Raw genomic sequence first — 18,990 nt, forward strand, 5'->3', positions numbered from 1 at the left:
GAAGAATCTGCTCCCAGGGTGTGATTTAAGGTAGACCAAATCTCACATGGGACTCAAAGGGATTGACAAGGTCAAAATTGTCCACCATTCAAATTCACACAAAGAAACTAGGTTACCCATGTGAAGTATAGCTTTAAACTTGAACTCCAGACTGGACCTTACTAGTTGAGTGGATGACTAGAGAGTATTTTTTATATATGAAAAATGCAAAGATAGAAGAGATCTCAGCACACATAGCTCTGCTCTCACTTCTTTCTCTCATGGCAGGCATGATAATTTGATCATGGATGCCTTCAAGCTCAAGCAGAAAGCTGCCTTGGAAAGCTTAATACAGTAGCCATGATGGCTGTAAGATGAGCTTTCACTTGAATTTAGAACAAGTCTCTGGGAAGTAACAATGAAAACTGTCATTCTCCTTCTCCTAGATCTTTGGGAGAAGGGTATGGATGAGGCCAGAGTCTTTCAAACACTGATTAGACAAGTGGTGACAGTGAGAACAAATGTGCCTCCCATGAGCCTCTTCCTAAGCAGCAAGAGTCTCCTCAGCACCTTGTATGTACTCAGTTCATGGTAACGACAGGGTGATATAAAAGTCTTATAATATACACAGATTAGCATCTTTTCTGTTTAGTCATCCAAAACCCAACTCAAAAACTGCTTTGTTTTAGTATTCTTTTTATGTTTTTGCAAATTTTGACTAATTATAAAAGTATACAAAGTGATGGGCTTCATTATGGAATTTCAAGCTTTCTCTGGGTGTCTTAATGAAACCATGAGTATATAAGGGAGATTTCACACACACACACACACACACACACACACACACACACACACACACACAACTTTGATTTAATTTATTGGCTTACATTAAGGGCTAGGGGTCTGGTTCCATGTAACTTAGTTCAGGTGCTCAAACAGTACTGTCTGGAATCTCTCTCTCAGCTTTGTTTTCTCCTATATTAGTATCATTCCCAGGTGCATTCTTCTCAGTTGCTGGCAAAGACGGCCATTAGCAGCTACAAGATTAAATTCTACCAAGTTTAACAGTTGAAAACAACAAACATATGAGCAAACAACAATAACAAAAAAAAAAACCCTAAACCCCTTATATACTCAAGACTTCACTATAGAATCCAGAGGAAGCTGTCACTGGTTTGTCTTGAGTCGTATGACTGCCTGTTAACCAATCAGTGTAGCTACAGGGAAGTTACACTCTGATTGGGCCAAGCCTGTATTATAAGGCCTTGGCTATATCAAAGAAACTGGGATTACTCTTTCAAATCTCCAAGGGTCAAATTACCGAGGGTCATTGGGTATGGCGCATGTCTTTAATCCCAGCACTTGGAAGGTAGAGGCAGGTGGATCTCTGTAAGTTCCAGGCCATCCTGGTCTACAAAGAGAGTTCCAGGACAGCTACTCTTAAAGCAATGAGTGTGTAAGAAAAATTTTCTACTCAAAAAAACAAACAAACAAACAAACAAAAAAACAAAACAAAAAAAGCCACAGCTATAGCCCTCCAGAAACTTCCTAATTACTCAGTCAGTGTGTTAGCAGAGGGCATGGTTGGTTGAGGGTAGAACCCTGTAAGAAAACACACCCTGCAGAGAACCAGTCAGGCAGCACTTGGTTGGAGCCTCCTCCAGTAGCAGGTTCCAGAGAAGGATTTAAATAATTCAAGTATAAGGAGTTACCATGGAAGGTGAGATGGTCTTAGGAACATCAGTTGGAGACAGGAATCCTTTCTTTAGTTAAGGAGCCCATCACTGGCCAGTTCCACTGTAGATAGTGAGAGATGTAAAACACACCCTGTGTTGTCCCGATTGAGTGATGAGGGAGCTGCAGTATTTATATTCCAACACCTGATACAACATTACGGCCCTGGCACTTCTATTTACCTGATGAGTGACCAAGAAAGCTACAGTGCCAAAAGATTATGGGTGAGGCTCTGGCAATCTGATCCAGAAAAGCAAAGGTGCAAGAGTGTGCAGTGGCTGGATCCCACTTCTAGGGGTGAGGGGATAGCTATGTAACTGGAATCAAAGCCTGACCTCTTTGTCCACACAGGAGTGGGCTATGCTGTGATCCTCATTGCCCTCTATGTTGGCTTTTATTACAACGTCATCATTGCCTGGTCACTCTACTACCTCTTTGCATCCTTCACCTTGAACCTGCCCTGGACCAACTGTGGCCATGCCTGGAACAGCCCCAACTGCACTGACCCGAAACTCCTCAATGTCTCGGTGCTGGGAGACCATACCAAATACTCCAAATACAAGTTCACACCGGCTGCGGAGTTTTATGAGTAAGTCATGGGTGTGTCACCTGCATACTCAGGCCTGGGCAGGAGCTGAGCCAGGCATTCAGGAAAACCACAGACCAGCACGGCAGTCAGCATTTGAAAGGTGCAGGCCTGATGCCAAGTTAAGAGCAGAAGATACAGGCATGTATAGGGCAACCAGTGGGTCGGTCCTCTGGTATAGGACAGGAGAGTGGAGGTTAGGGGCAAGTATGCCAGCATTCCAACAGGAAACAAGGTGGTGTTGAAGGTGTGTGCCCTGTAGGATATAAAAGGCACTCTGCAGTAAAACTTAGGTGGGAGAATGGGAGCTTGTGGGAAGGACAGCTGCTCAGAGGAAGTGGCCATAGAAACCAATGATGTCAGCCAAGAGAACATCCAGAAGCTAACTTGCTGGTGGTGGCTCCATAGCTGGAATCCACAGCTGGTCATGAAGTTGTCCTTTCATACATCCTGTGCTGGTGGGGCTGCCATATGCGGGAAGCAAACCAGATGTTTCCAGCTTGGACACAGTGTGTTTATAGTGAATGCGTGACTGTGTGTGTGTGTGTGTGTGTTTGTGCGCGTGCGCACGTGTGCGCATGTGTGTGGCATTGCACTTGGCAGTTGTCAGAACATTGTCAAAACTATAGACAACATTTCAGTTGGAGTGATTTCAGAAGTAGAAGAGCTGTAAGAATAGTATATGGAAACCTTCTCCCCAGCTGCTGCTGTTTCTTTTCCTCTTCCTCTTCCTCTTCCTCTTCCTCCTCCTCCTCTTTCTCCTCCTCTCCCCCTTTTCCTCTTCCTCCTCCTTTTCTTCTTGGTTTTTCAAGCTGTGTAGCTGTGGAGACTGTCCTGGAACTAGCTCTTGTAGACAAGTCTGGCCTCAAACTCACAGAGATCCTCCTGCCTCTGCCTCCCAAATGCTGAATTAAAGGCATGCACCACCACCACCCAGCTCCTCCCCAGCTTCTAATGTTGGGGAGCCACTTTGTGTTAGGAATAGATCCCCACCCCTGCCAGCCTGGTCCCGCCTTTGTGCCAGCCCCAAATAATTCACAGAGACTCTGTATTAGATATAAAGCTGTTGGCCAGTTACTAGTTTCTTATTGGCTAGCTCTGTCTTAAATATTAACCCATTTCTATTAATCTAAGTATTTCCACGTGGTCTCATCTTACAGAAGAGAGGGTCTGGCGTACTACTCTCTCTGTCCTCCATCTTGAATCTCCTCCCTACTACTTCCTCTCTCCTCCTAGTCCACCTATCTTGCTTTCCTATTGGCCAACAGTGCTTTATTCATTAACCAATAAGAGAAACATATTTACAGAATGACATCTCCCATCAACTTTGTAGTATGGAAATCAGAAAAATAGTGTTCACATGTTACTGTGAACACTATTCACATGTACTGAAGACTTCATGTGAATTTCACGCTTCTCCATGGATACCATGTCATGATATTTAGTTGTCACATCTGCTTAGTCCCCTCCAAAATGCGTGAGTTCTTTGAGTTTTCTTTGGATTTCATGACCTTGACACTTCTAGAGAGTACAGGCCAGGGAGTCTATGAAATATATGTCAAGATGGATTTAGTTGTTGTTTTCTCACATTCTGATTGAGGGTGTACACTTTTGTCAAGGGCACCATAGAGGCACTGTGGTTCTTTTCTCAGTAAGCCTTGTCTGGAGGACATGCTGGCAATCTGTCTTGTTACCTGTGATGTTAACCTTGAATGTTCCTAAGGTGCAAGCTGCCAGCTTCTTCCTGGACAGAGATATTTTTACTTTGGTAATTTTTGCCTTTCAGAGAGGTACTTTAAGGTTATGCAAGTGTCTTGTTTCTCATACTTTAACCTACAGTGCCTATTGCTAATTTTTGCAGGTGAGGATTTCTGCCACAACATTTAATTGTCCCTTGCTATTTTTATTATTCCTTCTAGAATAACTGAGTAGAGTCCCCCTGTAAAAATCAGCTTTCCCCTTTATGTATTTAATCCAATTTACTCACTTGCATCAGAATGGGATCTTGGATTTTTATTGTGTCTGTGCTTGACTTCCAAGCCATCACTATTCATTTTCTTGACCTCTTGGTCTTGCTCTGTTTTCCTAAGTCTTGGTGAAGGGAATGGCTGCCTTGTTTTCAGCCACCTAACTTAAATATTTGCATGTCTCTGCCCTCAAAAGACAGCCTCAGTTGATCCCTCCAACACAAGTGAGCCTCATTTGAGTGATGCCCTATACACATGTTCGTGGTTGAACACAGAGTCCACACCACAAGCATGGAACAGGATAGGTAAATCCCACAGCACTCTATCCTCAAGGCTCATGTGAGCCATTGCAGAAGCCCCACACTTTGCTAAACAGAAACACAGATCACATATTCCGAGGCTTTGGAGTCACATATGTAGATTTATCTCCCTGGTCATATAAAAACTCCAACAGATGAAAGTACAGATACCATTGAAGTCCAGCTCAGTGAACCATGAGTCTTATTGGGTTATCTAGAGGGAAATGGGCAAGGGGTTACTTACTGGAGCAGACATGACTCAAAGAAAGTTGTAGCACCAAAGCCCATGCCAGCATGGGTGTCAACTCACAAAAGCTAGAGCCTGGAGGACACTGCACAGCAGGCAGGCAGCTCAACAGGTTGGACAGTGTTCTTTTCAAGTTATTTGGTCTAAAGCTTCCCAGGCCTATCAGCTGGCTTCTGCATCTTCCAGGCAGCTGGTCTAAGCCTTTGTAGCTTTTCTCCTCTGAAAGTCTTCTTGGCAGCTCTGTTCTGCTAGTCCCAGAGAACTCTCAGCGTTCACTGCTTACTCGGCATTGAGTGGCCCAGTTAAACTGGTCAGTTTCAAGGACTTCCAGCAACTATTTTGAGTTGTTTGCCTTTCTGCTTAAGGAGCATTCTCATTAGGATGGAACCTGGTTAATACAATCTTTTCATATGGCCTCTGTGGTCTAAGTTGTTGCTTGTCCTATGAATGAGGAAAGGGGAACAAATCATCAAGCACCTCTTCCCAAACCCCCAGTTTTGAAGTAGCATTGGAAGGGAGTTTCCAAGGACCAAGCTCTTAGTATGGTGATGATGAATCTTGGCTACACACTGAAATTACCTGGGGAGTTTTTCTTTTCTTTAATAATTTTTTTTAAGTTTCATTTTACATTCCAACCTCAGTTCTCCCTCCTACCCTTCCTCCCACCTCACTCACCTCCTCCCTAGCCCTGCCCCCCCCCATCCACTCCTCCTCACTCCTCCTCATGGATAAGGGCTCCTATGAGGAGTCAACAAAGTCTGACACAATAGGTTGGGGAAGGACAAAGCCCTTCTCCAATGCATTAAAACTGAGCATGGCATCCCACCATAGGGAATGGGCTCCAACAAGCTTGCTCATGCACCATTGATAGATCCTGGTCTTACAGCCAGGGGCCTCACATGGGGAGTTTTAAAAGCTGCTGCTGCCAGAATCTTAGCAGCCTGGGTACAGCCAGGGCAATGGACTTTTGTGATCAGTATCTCCCCAGAATCCTAACAGGCAGCCATGGCTGAAAGCCCCTGGATGAGTCACTATATACAGTTTCCTGTCCCTGTGGGGAATCTCATGCCATAGAAATTCTAGGGCTTCATTCTTTTCCAGAGGAGCATGGACTCAGACCCCAGAACTGTAAAAGAGTTTGTGGGTGAAAGTTTTGGGAGTTTCTTCATATTTTATAAGTGTGGTTTGGACAGGGAGGCAGTGCAAGATGGGGGGTGGCGGGGAACTGCTGATCCATCCTTCCTGGCTTGATTCACTCACAGAGCAAACAGCATTGTTTTTCTTTAGCTCCTGGCAATGGTTGTTCTTATAAATTAAAGTAGTAAATGAAAGCCCCTCATCTTGGTCTGGTTAGTATCTGATTCCTCCCCTGAGTGGCCAGCACGTCTACTCCCACAGAGATAGATTCACAGTGGGAGGGAGAGGAGACCTTGAGTGCTTTAGTTGCAGAACTGAGCTCCTTCCAGGCCCAACCCACATGGTAGAAGGAGAACATTCTTGTCTAAGGTTACACAGGGGCTTGGGGGCATAGGGAAGGGAGCAGAAGGTGGGGGGGTTGTCAAAAACCTTCCACTCTACAGATTTCTCCTTCCCCCATCTGCCTCCTGCTCCCCCAAGCCTTCATAGCTACTCTGAACTGGTTCTGAGCATGCTTTCTCATCAGGCCCCTACCTTATTCTCTTCATCTGTGGAAGTAGAAATGAGTTGCATCGTCAGACAGCAAAGTAGAGGCCCAGCTTTAGGCCTGAGGCAGAGCTGGGCCTCTGCTCTCTTCCCCAGGGCTCTTGCCTCGTAGGTCTGGCTCAGAAGTTCAGGGGCCTCTGCTGGTAGACAGAGCCCTTTCAGCCCTCATCTTTCCTCAGCCCCGACTTTACGTTTCCCAGAACACAACATTGTTATGGGCTGCCTTTGGATTTTGTGTAGTACATGTCCCTTTTATTGAAATACTTAGGCTTTTAAGACAGCTCAACTCTGTCTGGAGAGCCAGCAAGTGTGACTTCCAGTGCCAGCCCCGTGGAGTTTGGGTAATTCCTTCTTTTTCCCCAGGCACCCTGGCCAAATTTGTTGCCATCTTGTAATCATTTAGCCTGACAGACTGAACATATCATTGGAAGGAACAAAACTGCTGCTCTCCCCAGGCTCTGGCCCTGAAGCCATACAGAGCCATGGCTGAAAGCCACTGAAGTTTTCATTGTATCTGTAAAGACACCTTCAGTGAATGTGTCAGGATAGAAAATTTCTACCCATGATACCTCTGGTGAGGAAGGGAATTCTCCCTCCTCCCCAGAACTAAATGTTTAAATGTCAAGTGAGGAATGGAGCCATTTTGGCCCGCAGGCCATGGAAAACCTAGATGGTGCCCCCCAAATGATGATTCACACACAGTAAGTTGCCAGAAAAGGAATAAAACCCAAGTACCTGTGCCAGCCCCACAGCCGGGGAGGTTGGCCCTCAATTCTCTACTGCATGACCAGCTCCGGAGTCTGGTTCTTCAGATGCATGTGGGGATGCATTCTCCATGAGAGCACTTCAATAAGCTGGGGGGATTGTCTGCAGTGTGTGTGTGTGTGTGTGTGTGTGTGTGTGTGTGTGCATGTGTGTGTGCGCGTGCGTGTGTGTGTGTGTGCACACGATTTTTAACATTAAATTAGTCAAATGGCATTGACACATCTGATCCATAAAACTATGAGACGAAGCAGAGTTAGGAATCAAGTGAGGCTACACTGTTTTTTTCTCCATTTTTGCTCATATTCAGCCATTCATTCCACTCCATCCTCCCTACCCCTTTTTCTCTTTTCTTCTCTCCCCATCTCTTCTCTTTTTCTTCCCACCTTCTATCATAGCTGTCTCTCGAATAAAGGTTATACGTCTGAGACCCACTTTTGATTTGAGGGTAGCAGGACTCAAATGTTGGCCAGGCTGACAGATCATGTTGGCAAATGTATTCTGGGATTCAGGAACAGGAGGTTCCAAGGCCCTCCCCTAAGGTCAGGGGAACATCTGAAGATTATAGATAAGTATCTTGCTGTAGGACCAAAGAGGCAGGTGTGGCGAGGGAAGCATGAGCTTGGCAGGGGTGGGCTCTGGAAGCTCTCTGACACTGAAAGGCTTCTATTGCCTAGAGCTAGACTTCACACCTTGACCTGTGTAATTTAGGGTAAGATGAGTTTATCTGGGCAGTGGGGTGGGGTAACCACTGTCCTGTATGTTTGGCAGTGTCCTTGGTCTCTACTAAGTAGACACCAGCACCAGCCCTTTCCCTCCATGTAGAATATGTAAGATTCAGATGTGAGAAGTTCTGTTTTAGGTGACAGGCAGCCTCTAAGGATTTGGAGACAAAAGAGTGACAAGGTTAGATGGATGTGTGCATGTCATCTCCCAGTAATACAGAGTGGACTTGAGAGAGCCGGTATGAGGCAGAGAGACCAGGACTAGGGGAACCAGAGACATGTTCACACTTTCACAGGCCACTCACAAATGCTAACTCCTCGGGGGCAAGCTGGTGGATCCCCAGACCTGGAGTAGATGCCCTCATCAGCACTGAGTCTGATTTTTTGAGCTGGTCCAGTAGAGGTGGCTCCACTCCCCATTACCATCACCTGTGAGCTGCTCCAGGAACTCAGGCTTCCAGAAGAGTTACAGGTCCACTTCTTAGGAGCCTTCCCTTCCCTAAGTACAAAAAGCCAATTATATTTTGCCAGTAAATCAGACAGTTCTGGAAGGCTCAAGTTGGTCTAGAAGAAGCCTGTCATTTTGGGTAGGCCTTTGACTCAGTAGGTTCAGTCTTTGGCTGCCAATCAAAGACATTGCTGTCCAAGTACCAACTCCCCAGAGGTTCTGACTTAATTGGTTAAGAGTGAGTAGATAGCAGCAGATCTTTTATGATATAAAACATCTTTTAAAAGATTGAGTTTTGTCTGTTCTGGTGGCCCATGGGAGATGGAAGCAGGAAGATTGCCATGGGTTCCAGGCAAGCCTGATCTACATAGTGAAACAGAACATCCAACAGCAACAACAAAGAGAAATACTTATTTTGACATTAGGCAATTACTACTAATGTGTGAGTTGAGAATCCTGTTACTGAAGGGGGTAAATGCTCAGAGACAGGTTGCATGCATAACTGATTCAGGTTCTGAACTATATGCAAATTAAAGCCCTTATTTCATAATTCTCTTTAGGTAGAGGTGGAAGAAGAGATAGACAACAGGGGGTTGGGGAAGAGAGGAGGATGAGAAAGGATTGAGGGATGTAGAGGAAGGGGGACAGATAAGGCAGATATAAAAATATACATAAATATTGGATGACATATAGATAGATATTAGACAATTAGCTGTCTTTCCATCAAAGATGCATAATTTATTTTTGCCATCAGTGTGTCCTTTTGAATTAGTGTTTCATTGGAAGGAACAATAGTGTGTGAACCTGCTGCCTGCCTTTAACACTTCAGTATGGTTTATAACCAGTTTCTCTCTGGAGCTGAGCACAGAGATTTGCAGGAGAACACTCAGGGAAGTGAAATCCCAGTGTGGGGAAATGGGAGCTTGCCTTTGGAAATACAAAGGACCTAGAGAGCCGGGCCTTTACCATAAATAGAAGGAGGACTTGAGAGAAGCAAAAGCATGTTGGGGACTCATCTTTTCCTCCCTAGATCTCCTTGCAGTGGCTCTCTCTCTCTCTCTCTCTCTTTCTCTCTCTCTCTCTCTGTCTCTCTCCTTGAATAGAAGACAGTCTGTTGGTTTTACTTAGAAGAGTTGAGGACATTTGTCTGTTTTGAAGATAGCACGTAGCTACCAGACCTGGGCTGAGCCCTAGAAACACGGGACTGATTTATCTACCTCTCTTTCCTGGAAGACCTTTGTGCAGTGAACCTGTATATCATACTGTGAAAATGTGTCTATTCTGAACAGCTACAGACAAAAGTTTGTGTTTTGCCATTATCTTTGCAGTGATACAGAATGGCACTTGTACTGATACTAGGTAGCTAAAGTAAATCCAGAGATGATAGATATAGAGTGTACAAAAGGAGCCTTGTAAGAAATACCAAATACAATGTCATTTTATCTAAGGGATGTGAGCATCCAGAGACTTCAGTAGCCATGGAAGTTCATGGGACCAATTCCCCAGCAATACTGAGAGTCACTAGCAGTCAGTGTTGGTGTCCCAAGTAGAAGCTCTTTTGGCAGAAAAGTCAGGAGCCATGGAAACTGAAAGTGTTAAAGATATATGACAAGGGTTATTGTTGAACCCTTCTGGAAGAAAAGGCATTGGAGGCAGCAATTATCAGCCAGCTATGGCCTCTGAGTGTGGCATTCAGAGGCAGGTAGGTGGAGACTATCCTGGGGGCCTCCTGTAACTCCCTGACTGCTCAGAACATATACCACTCTTTGTTGTAATTTTACACTTAATGCTACTGTCAGTGTTGGATATAACCCTGTCAAGGCAGGGACTACAATGCTAGCGACTTCCCAAGTGTGTCTAAGATCCAGATGGACTAGCCTACAGATAACCTTTCGAGAGGAATGCATGACATAGGTATAGTCAAAGGCCCCACTAAAGTACTCTCTGTTCTGCTTGCTTGATTCTTAGGATGTGAAATTGTTGGTGAACATCTGTACCCCATAGGACACTAGTTCCTAGGGCCTAATCTATTTTCTCCATTTGTCTTAGTTGACCATGTGGCCAAGTGACTTCGGGTTCTAATTAGCTAGTAATCATTTTGCTTACTGTTCTGTTTTTTATTCCCTCACTGTACATGTCTGTGGAGTCTCAACTTCAGAATGCTTTTTTTCTGTTTGTATTCACTGATTAAAATGCCTTTTCTTTAAGGATGGCATAGCACAAAGAAATGCATATCACAAAGGGCCGGCTCAGTGACTGTAACAAACTGAACACAGCTGTGTGACCAGCACCCAGCCCAGGAATCAGGGTGCCTAGAAGTGCCCATGTGTCCCTCCCTAGTTGGAAACCCTCACTTCTAGTCCAGAGTGACTTTTAGCTATCTAAATTAATTTCCCATGTTCCATAGAACTTCATATGAATGAAATCAGAAATTGCTCATCTGATTGTCTGCCATAGTCATAAGGTGTGGAAGACTCATTTCCATGGGCATAGATGCTGCATAATACTCCCCAGTTTGTCTATTCTACTAATGGTGGATTTGTGTGTATAAACACTAATTCTACTAATGGTGGATTTAACTGTTTAGGGATTGTTGTGTGTGTGAACACTGTTCTTTCTCCTAGGGAGAACTGCAAGTTTAGAAAGTGAACTCTGGAGAACAGGGGTCATCCCTGTCTTAACATCATGTTCCTAGGGCCAGTAAGTGGCACTTCAGCAGGCCATCCTGGGAACAGGCCATAGCTGGCCATAACTGGCCCACACAATAGCCCTAGAGTTAGGGAAAGTGTCCGGTCCTGTCACCATCCCTAGGCACTTCATCATCCTCCTTGCTGCTGTCCTCTTTCCTGCTCACAGGCGCGGTGTCCTTCACCTACATGAGAGCAGTGGGATCCACGACATTGGCTTGCCCCAGTGGCAGCTGCTTCTCTGTCTAATGGTCGTCATTGTCGTCTTGTACTTCAGCCTCTGGAAGGGAGTGAAGACGTCCGGAAAGGTGATGTCTCTGTGCTTCTTCATCTGAGAAGTGGGCCTTGGAAATACATGTCCTGTTGTGTATTTTCCTAGCTACAATTATGTAATTGGTGCAAATAGGTGGGTCTAGAACCACAAGTTTGCCACTACGTGAGCAAATCTGTTAGTCTAAACCCGACTCTGCCCAACAGCAGGTAAAGGGGCACAAGTAGATCAGATCTCATATTTTCCCTTGAAAGATTCTATAATAGCAGAGACCAGGGCTTGGGGCATCCCCTAAAGTCTGAGACCAAGGCTAAAGATAATTGACTTTGAAATCGCTCCTAAAACTGCATGTAAGCATTGCACCCTACTCGGGAAATAGACAATTGTTTTACTATAAAACCAGTAAATCCATGCTAAATTTATGGGAGAAAGGTGTTTTGAAAGATAATTAGATGTGTGTTTTGGTTTTAATACAGTGTTGGGCACTCCTAAGTGTCCAGATACTTAGGAGAACACAAGATTACTCAGACAGTAATGGTGGCATTCTGCTTGTACAATGCTCCCCCCTGTGGTCAGCTCTAAGGGATGGAGTGTGCTTAGGAAATGGCTCCAGTTAATTCTTAGTTTGGGGAATAAGATGGGGATACCAACCCCACGGGGGCTCCATGTAGCCTAGAACCCAACTGTAATTAAAGACAATAGAGCTAGGAAGTGTTCTTTCTAATGTTTTACTTAGATAGTACTTTGGAACAAGCCACACCAAAATATAGTAAGTTAAAATGGCAACTATTTTGCCATGTCTCATAGTTCTGAAAATTGACTGGGCACAGGTGGATGGTTCTTCTCCACGTGATATTGCCTGGGCCATGTCTAGAGACCTGACTGGGACATCCTAGGTGGTTGGGACTTGCTGGGAGCTGAGTTGAAAGGGCTTAGGTCAAAGGTCTTAGGATTGCTTCCATGTAGCTTTTCTGTATCTTCTGGACATCTCACATCATGACAACGGACTTTCAGATCACACTCTAAACAGAAGAGACCCCACACGTGGTAGCTTTTCCAGCCTCTGCTTGCATCATGGTTGCTCTTTGTCCCAGTGTCAAAACCAATCTAGGATCACTATCATGCTAGTGCTCTGTACATAGCAGGTCTCTGGTAAATGCTTAGTAATGGGTTGAAGATTGGGTGGGCAAGTTTAGGGGACTTTATAAAGTGCTTAGCCCAACTTCTTAAGCTTTTATGAGCACCTATTATGTGCTGTTCTCTATGCTAGGACTAGCAATACATAAGAAGACAGATTATTTCCTCAGTTGCTTTCATCTGTTTGTGAGCCTGATGGGCTTGGGGGTCAGTGGAGATATCTGGTATTTTGAGTCGTTATCCAAAGACACCTATGGTCAGCCTCGTTCAAATTAACACCAGTGGTCACAAACTACACTTGTTATTATACAGTTTTCTTTAAAAAACAATTAAACTTAATTTTACCTTAGAATAATTTCTCATTAGGTAGTCAAGTTATATCTTAATAAAAATACAAACTGCAGGCTTTTTAAACTGTTATTAAACCAATGTAGCAGGTAGCTACATCTAGACAGATGGAGGTAGCCATGTGTATGTCTACCTATACTTTGATGAGGTAAGCAATATTTGCTACCATGTGACATGGTCAAAAAATCCCAGATGCCACATTTGTGGACAATGGATGCTTTTCATCTGAGAAGATCCACAAAGGCCATGGAGAAGGTGATATTTATGCTTCACCTGGTAGGATAGGCATGGGTAGAAGTGTGGAGAAAGGGAAAGTTTCTCACTGGAAGAAACTGTGAACAAAGCCTTAGACAAGCCTGCTTGGGGTTCCCTGAGTGCTCTTGGTGCCAGGATCAGGCCTCAGAGCCCATCCAGAGAGCCGCAAAAGATGGATGTGGGGCCATCAGTATTCAAATATGGCAAACCAAGCTTATTCCTCACAGCCAGGAGCAAACTATATGCTGCCAGCAGGGACTGGTGTTACCAAGAGGCCAGCAGGAGGAGGAATGGCTGAGTAGGCTCAGTTCCTCTTGCCAAGTGTACTTTCTGAGGGGAGGAAGAGGAAAGCACCCTCCATGTGGAAACATGACCAGGGATGTGAGTGGCTCTGCAGGGTAACTGAAGCCAGGGCCCTGATTTGCATAACTCCCTCAGAGTCCTGAAGTTTGAGCACACTGAAGCCCAGGTAGTCCACTGGGGAGGGCATTTCTAGAATTGGCTTCGCTTGGGACATTCCAGGGCTGTCTTTAATTGTTTTTATAAACTGGCTGATGAGGAATCCAAGAGTATTGCTTATTTCTTTCCAGCACAGCACATAAGCTTTTCTTAGTCTGCCTCCAGAGTCACAGAGGGGGCCTAGAATTAGTCAGACATGTGCCAGGGATGATAACTTGGAAAGATACTGACTGCTCGGCTCTTGGGAAGGTGGGGATATAGTCTGAACCAGGAGAAAAGGACACCCCAGACCACACACTCAGTGACAGCTGTGTTGGCCCAGTGAGCACCTCTGAAGAGGTCAGAGGGGGTCAGAAGGGGTGCTTGCCTCCCCATCTCCTGAGTTCCCACCCAGCCTGTTTACACATTACACTGAGTGTGAGAAACTTCAGAGGCCCCTCTTCCAGGGACATGAGATGAGCTGGCAGAGTTATCCAGGACCAGACATTTGTTACCCACTTCACGGCTAGCCTTTGGGCCAGCCATTTGTTACACATTTCATTGTCAGGGCTGTTTGGAAGGTGGGAACATGTAGACCATGTCTTGAATTCTAGCAAGAGGTGGTAGAATTGGGAAGGAAGACAGAGAAAGTCAAACAAATTCAGAGATTAAGTCTTAGAATATTTAATAGATTAAAAATGTTTTTGTTTGTATTTTCATTTATAGTCAAGGCATAATTCTAACAGTCTTCCCACTGCTGTGTCAATACAGGCTGATCCTGGTTTGCCTTCATGATTTGTCTAAGCTATGAACTTAGTTACACAGAATAGGGTCATTTGTATATGATCATGTTTACACTAAACTGTATTACAGCAACCTGTTTTTTTAAGCAATGTTAATGCTATGCCATACCTTATACATTCTTCTGTGTAAAAGATTATCTTTGTTGGTGAAAACAGCCCTGGAATTCAGTTCAAAGACCACAGATCCGAAGTCTAGAAAAGTTAATGAAGTTTCACAGAGATGTAGTGTGGATATTTGCTTTATAATTTATTTTAATTCTCATTTGTGTGAACATGTGTATGTTTGTATGTGTGTGGAGTTCATATATGTTTTTGTGTGTGTGTACATGTGAAGCCCAGACGAAAGACTAAGGACTGTCATCCCTGTGCACTGTTTTTGTTGTTGTTATTGTTTGTTTGCTTGTTTGTTTAAGAGAGAGTTTCTCATTGGTCTGGAACTTGGCAAGTAAACTAGGCTAGCTGGTCACAAACGGTAGGGAGCTTCCACCCAGTGATATGGGTCTAGGGAGATGCTGAGGATCCATTATTAAAAGTATGTGAGCCTTGGTATGTATTCAGGCCACAAGGCCAAGGATGGTCTCCGTCAAGGTGAGATCCATGGGTTACTAGCATTGATGTCACCCAGAGGCTGGTCAGAAAGAGGAGCTCCTCTCCCACCCACACCAAATTAGATCTCTCCAGGAAGGAGCTGAAATCTGAGCTTTCCCAGAGGTGTCCCTCAGGGTCCTCTTAGACTTGCAGGTGGAGAAGCTCTGAATACCCACACCACTGGGAGGAAGCTCTGCCATCTCAGGTTCTTCCTCTTATGAGCCACAGTCATCTTCATTTTTATGACCAGCCATTGGTTTGAATTTGTTACTGTGGCAGTTTAGAAATTATCCACACAGATCCATCCAAGAGTGTTAGAATTTATCTTTAGGCATGGACAAGGTGGAACATGCCCTTAATCCCAGCATTTAGGAAACAGAGTTTGAGGTCAGCCTGATCTATTAGAGCACATTAGCCAGGGCTACCTAGTGAGACTCTGTCTCAAAATAAAAACAAACAAAACAAAAGCAAAAAACAGTAACAACAAAAATCCCAAAGAAAACTATGTTTAAAGTGACAGAACAAAGAAAAAGGAGTCGCTCGTTTGTTCTTTATCTCATGTTTACAATTAGGCCTGGGATGGAAATGACAGGCTCTTCCTTTGCTGTGCTCAAAGGGACACACATGGATGTGAGGGAGCTGTCCTCCAGCTTTTGACAAAAGGTTCTAGATGCCACACAAAGCTTTAACTTTGAATGTATGGTCACAGGAAAAACATCTGCTCTTCCTTGATGCTTCATGCACTCACACTTGGCTCCATCATACCCTGATGTGTTCTTCAAGAAACCAAATCTGTGTCGGAGCCTCAGTCACAGCCAGTGCAAGACCACCTCGAGGCCCCATGGGAGATTTCTTAGAGTCAGAACACTGGGTGCTGTTTCCATGGGAGGAGTGTGGTCACACCCAGCCTGCTGGGCAGGACAGTGCAGCTGGGCCACAGCTGTTGACATGAGTTGTAGGAGACTGTAACTATTAGAATAAGGATGGATGACGATTCTTCTTTGTTCCAATTGCCAAGGGTTGAGATCCGTTTGCCCCATTTGGAGAGATTGAGTCATCCGACACTAATTGTGAGGCCACCCAGATGCAACATCTTCACCGTTAAGGGCATGTTTTTCTCCCCATCTGTTATCAAGTTTGTCCTCCATGTTTCTGCATCAACAACCCCTCAAAGAACAGAAGCCAAAGTACATATTCTCAAAGACATTCTTAGAACTGGGGATTGACTAACTGAATGACATTAAACAGGGAGCCTTCTCTGGTTCCTTCCAAATTAGATGTGCTCACCACTGATGAGTCTACTCACTTTGCTTCCTCACCCAATCATTAACTCTTATTTTCATTCTCTTTGACTAACTCGGTCATTCACTGATTCTCTGGTTTGTAGCTTACCTGATCTTGCTTCCTTCCATTCCTGCACTCAATCATCTGACCAATTAACTACCCATTTATTTATTTAACCAAAAACCCAGTTCTATAGTCAACCATCCATCCCATCTTCTAACTCAACCTTTCATCTATATGAATGTTCATTCATTCACTTAACATACATTTTAAAGGACCCATATAGACCATGAATGAGGAAATAAGCAAGACAAAGTCCAGTTTCTAAGTACAGCTATGGGAAAATGTGTGTTTGTCACTAGTATATTAATCTTTGTTTTGAGGCCATATCTTTCTAGGCTCACAAAGAACTTTACCATCAGTCTCCCATGTTTCCTCTATAGTTGTGGACTCCCTAGGGGCAGAGTGCCTAAGCTGGAGTGGGGGGAAACCCACCTGGTCCTTAAGCTATGTGTCCACTCATGTTCCAGCAGAGCCTTCTTTGGTTCTGACTACCCAACCCTGGCTCAGTGTTCTGTTTAGGGTCCAACTTTTCTGAAAAAAAAAAAAAAGCTACAGCCCACAGTTGCATCAAGAGTGAAGGCATTTAACCTTGGCTACACATTGACCACAGTTGGAAAAAAATATTGTTGTAGTTGAGGCTCTACCTTAGGCCATTTGAATCAGAAGTCCCAAGTCTGGGATCTCTCTTCCACATTCTTGTATGTAACTCCCCTGGAGTACTACAGTGTATAGCCAAGAGCATGGAGGATCAGAGACGTTGACAAGCCTCCTAGCCACCTCTCTCTCTATCCCTCCAAGCTGGGTATGGGTATCTGTTCTGATTCTAAAGGTAATCTCTTCCCTTTTGTATTTCTGCAAAGACAGTTTGTCTTGGTCTTGGTCTGCCCCTACTGAGATGGGGATTTTTTTTTTCTGTTTTCTGTCCAGTCACATGCACCATAGAGAGAGAATGTACTTGAGAGAATGTACTTAAATGTAGATAAAGAAAAAGAGAGAAGCTAAATGTTTTGCATATAACTGCAATCACAATGCCTGGGAGACTGAGACAGGGGGTCATGAGTTTGAGGGATCCTGGGCCACAAGTGAGCCAATGTCTCATAAAATAAAAGATGTATCTTAGAGGCTGAGTACTTGCTTGACGTGTAGAAGGAGCTGGGTTCTATCCTGTACGTACACTGAATGAAATAAAAGTACATATACACAAAAAGAGAAAGTGTTGAAGGAGAAGGAGAGATGGCAAAGGAGGGGAAGGAAAATGGAGAGAGAAAAGAGGGAGAGACTTGGAATTTTAAATAGCCTGCCTTTCAGTTGAATGCAGCAATCAATGCCTGAAGTGTGATGGAGGCAAGACTGATGGGGAAGGGTGAGTGTACCCAGTTCTATATGAAGTAGCTTACAGGGGTCAAGAAGTGTAGCTTTGTTGAAGAAGAGGCATCTGGGGCTTTGACAATCTAGTTTTTGCCCTTGCTGGCCACCATTGCTGTCTGAGCTCTATTGTCTGAGTCACTGACTCCATCAGTTCTGAGCTTCTTCAGGGAGCTCTGCATCTGTTCATTGTTCTGTCCCTGTGGTTTTGCCAAGGACATGGCCTGGAGATGAAGATGGTGCCTCAAACACTAGAAGGAACCTGGGGGAGGGCATGTTTGGCTTTCTGGAAAAGATCCTGTGTCTTTGTCCTAGTAACTCCCTAGGTCACAGGCAGAGCGAGACTCTCACAGCCAGTTTATCTATTGCTCAGGTCGTGTGGATCACAGCCACCCTGCCTTACTTTGTGCTATTTGTGCTCCTGGTCCATGGGGTCACACTGCCTGGTGCATCCAATGGCATCAACGCCTACCTGCACATTGACTTCTACCGTCTCAAAGAGGCCACGGTGAGTACCTGGTGGCCACATACCACTGGGCCAGGTGGAGGGGTATGTGGTAATGGATGCAGTAACCGGATTAAGAAAGGTAAATTTCAGTATGTTTCTTTCTTAGTTGAGTGTACAGCTTACACCTATGCTATAAAGCAAGGACCAAGATGCAACTTCTTTATTATATAGCTCTTAGAAAGATGGAAGACCATATGCCATGGGTCACCTTGAAACTTGTGAAGCACTTCCATTGGTTCTGCTCCTGTGAAGATACCCTCATTCACTCAGATATGTAGACACTGAGTCCTTGGTGTAGTCTCAGTGAGTGGATCTGCCTTCCCCCATTGTAATGAAAGGTTGGGGGAAATCCACGATAATACAAGTAGAGATGTGGCAGGCATCATCACACTCAAATACCTTAGTTTAGGTGTACTGGATATATTTATCATATATATCTATATATACATATATCTACACACACACACACACACACACACACACACACACACACACATATAGCAATCTTGGATGCTGGAGAAGTGAGACTGACTTGGGCTAAACAACGACACAGAGGTTGGAGAAGAGCTCAAATCTTCAGTCCACTAGCCATATACTTTTGTAACCAGGAGAGGGGATTGAAAAGTAAACTCCACTGTCTCCAAAGGCCCCCATTGGTTACCAGTGTTTGCAGCTAGAAGGGCAGGAGGAATGTCTTCTGAAGATGCCATCTTCATAACTCCTGAGAGGGCCAGAACCTTTGGTCTTTCTCTGACCACATTCTAGCTTAGAATTTTAGGTTTATTAACTTTCTTGAAAATATGTATGCTAAAT

At 44.5% G+C, this 18,990-nt stretch overlaps 1 protein-coding gene across 3 annotated transcripts in view; it reads left to right on the top strand.

Annotated features, from left to right (window-relative positions):
- Nucleotides 1–18,990, top strand: part of Slc6a2 (solute carrier family 6 member 2) — a 40,896-nt gene that overhangs the window by 13,917 nt on the left and 7,989 nt on the right. For all 3 annotated transcript variants that reach the window (XM_051195131.1, XM_051195129.1, XM_051195130.1), the window contains 3 exons: nucleotides 2,065–2,302; nucleotides 11,287–11,425; nucleotides 18,043–18,177. In XM_051195131.1, coding sequence (XP_051051088.1) covers nucleotides 2,065–2,302; nucleotides 11,287–11,425; nucleotides 18,043–18,177 — 512 coding nt within the window. The remainder of the gene's footprint in view (nucleotides 1–2,064; nucleotides 2,303–11,286; nucleotides 11,426–18,042; nucleotides 18,178–18,990) is intronic.

The sequence above is a fragment of the Phodopus roborovskii genome, unplaced genomic scaffold (genome assembly GCF_943737965.1).
Source record: "Phodopus roborovskii unplaced genomic scaffold, PHOROB, whole genome shotgun sequence".
In the NCBI taxonomy this organism is placed as follows: Eukaryota; Metazoa; Chordata; class Mammalia; order Rodentia; family Cricetidae; genus Phodopus; species Phodopus roborovskii.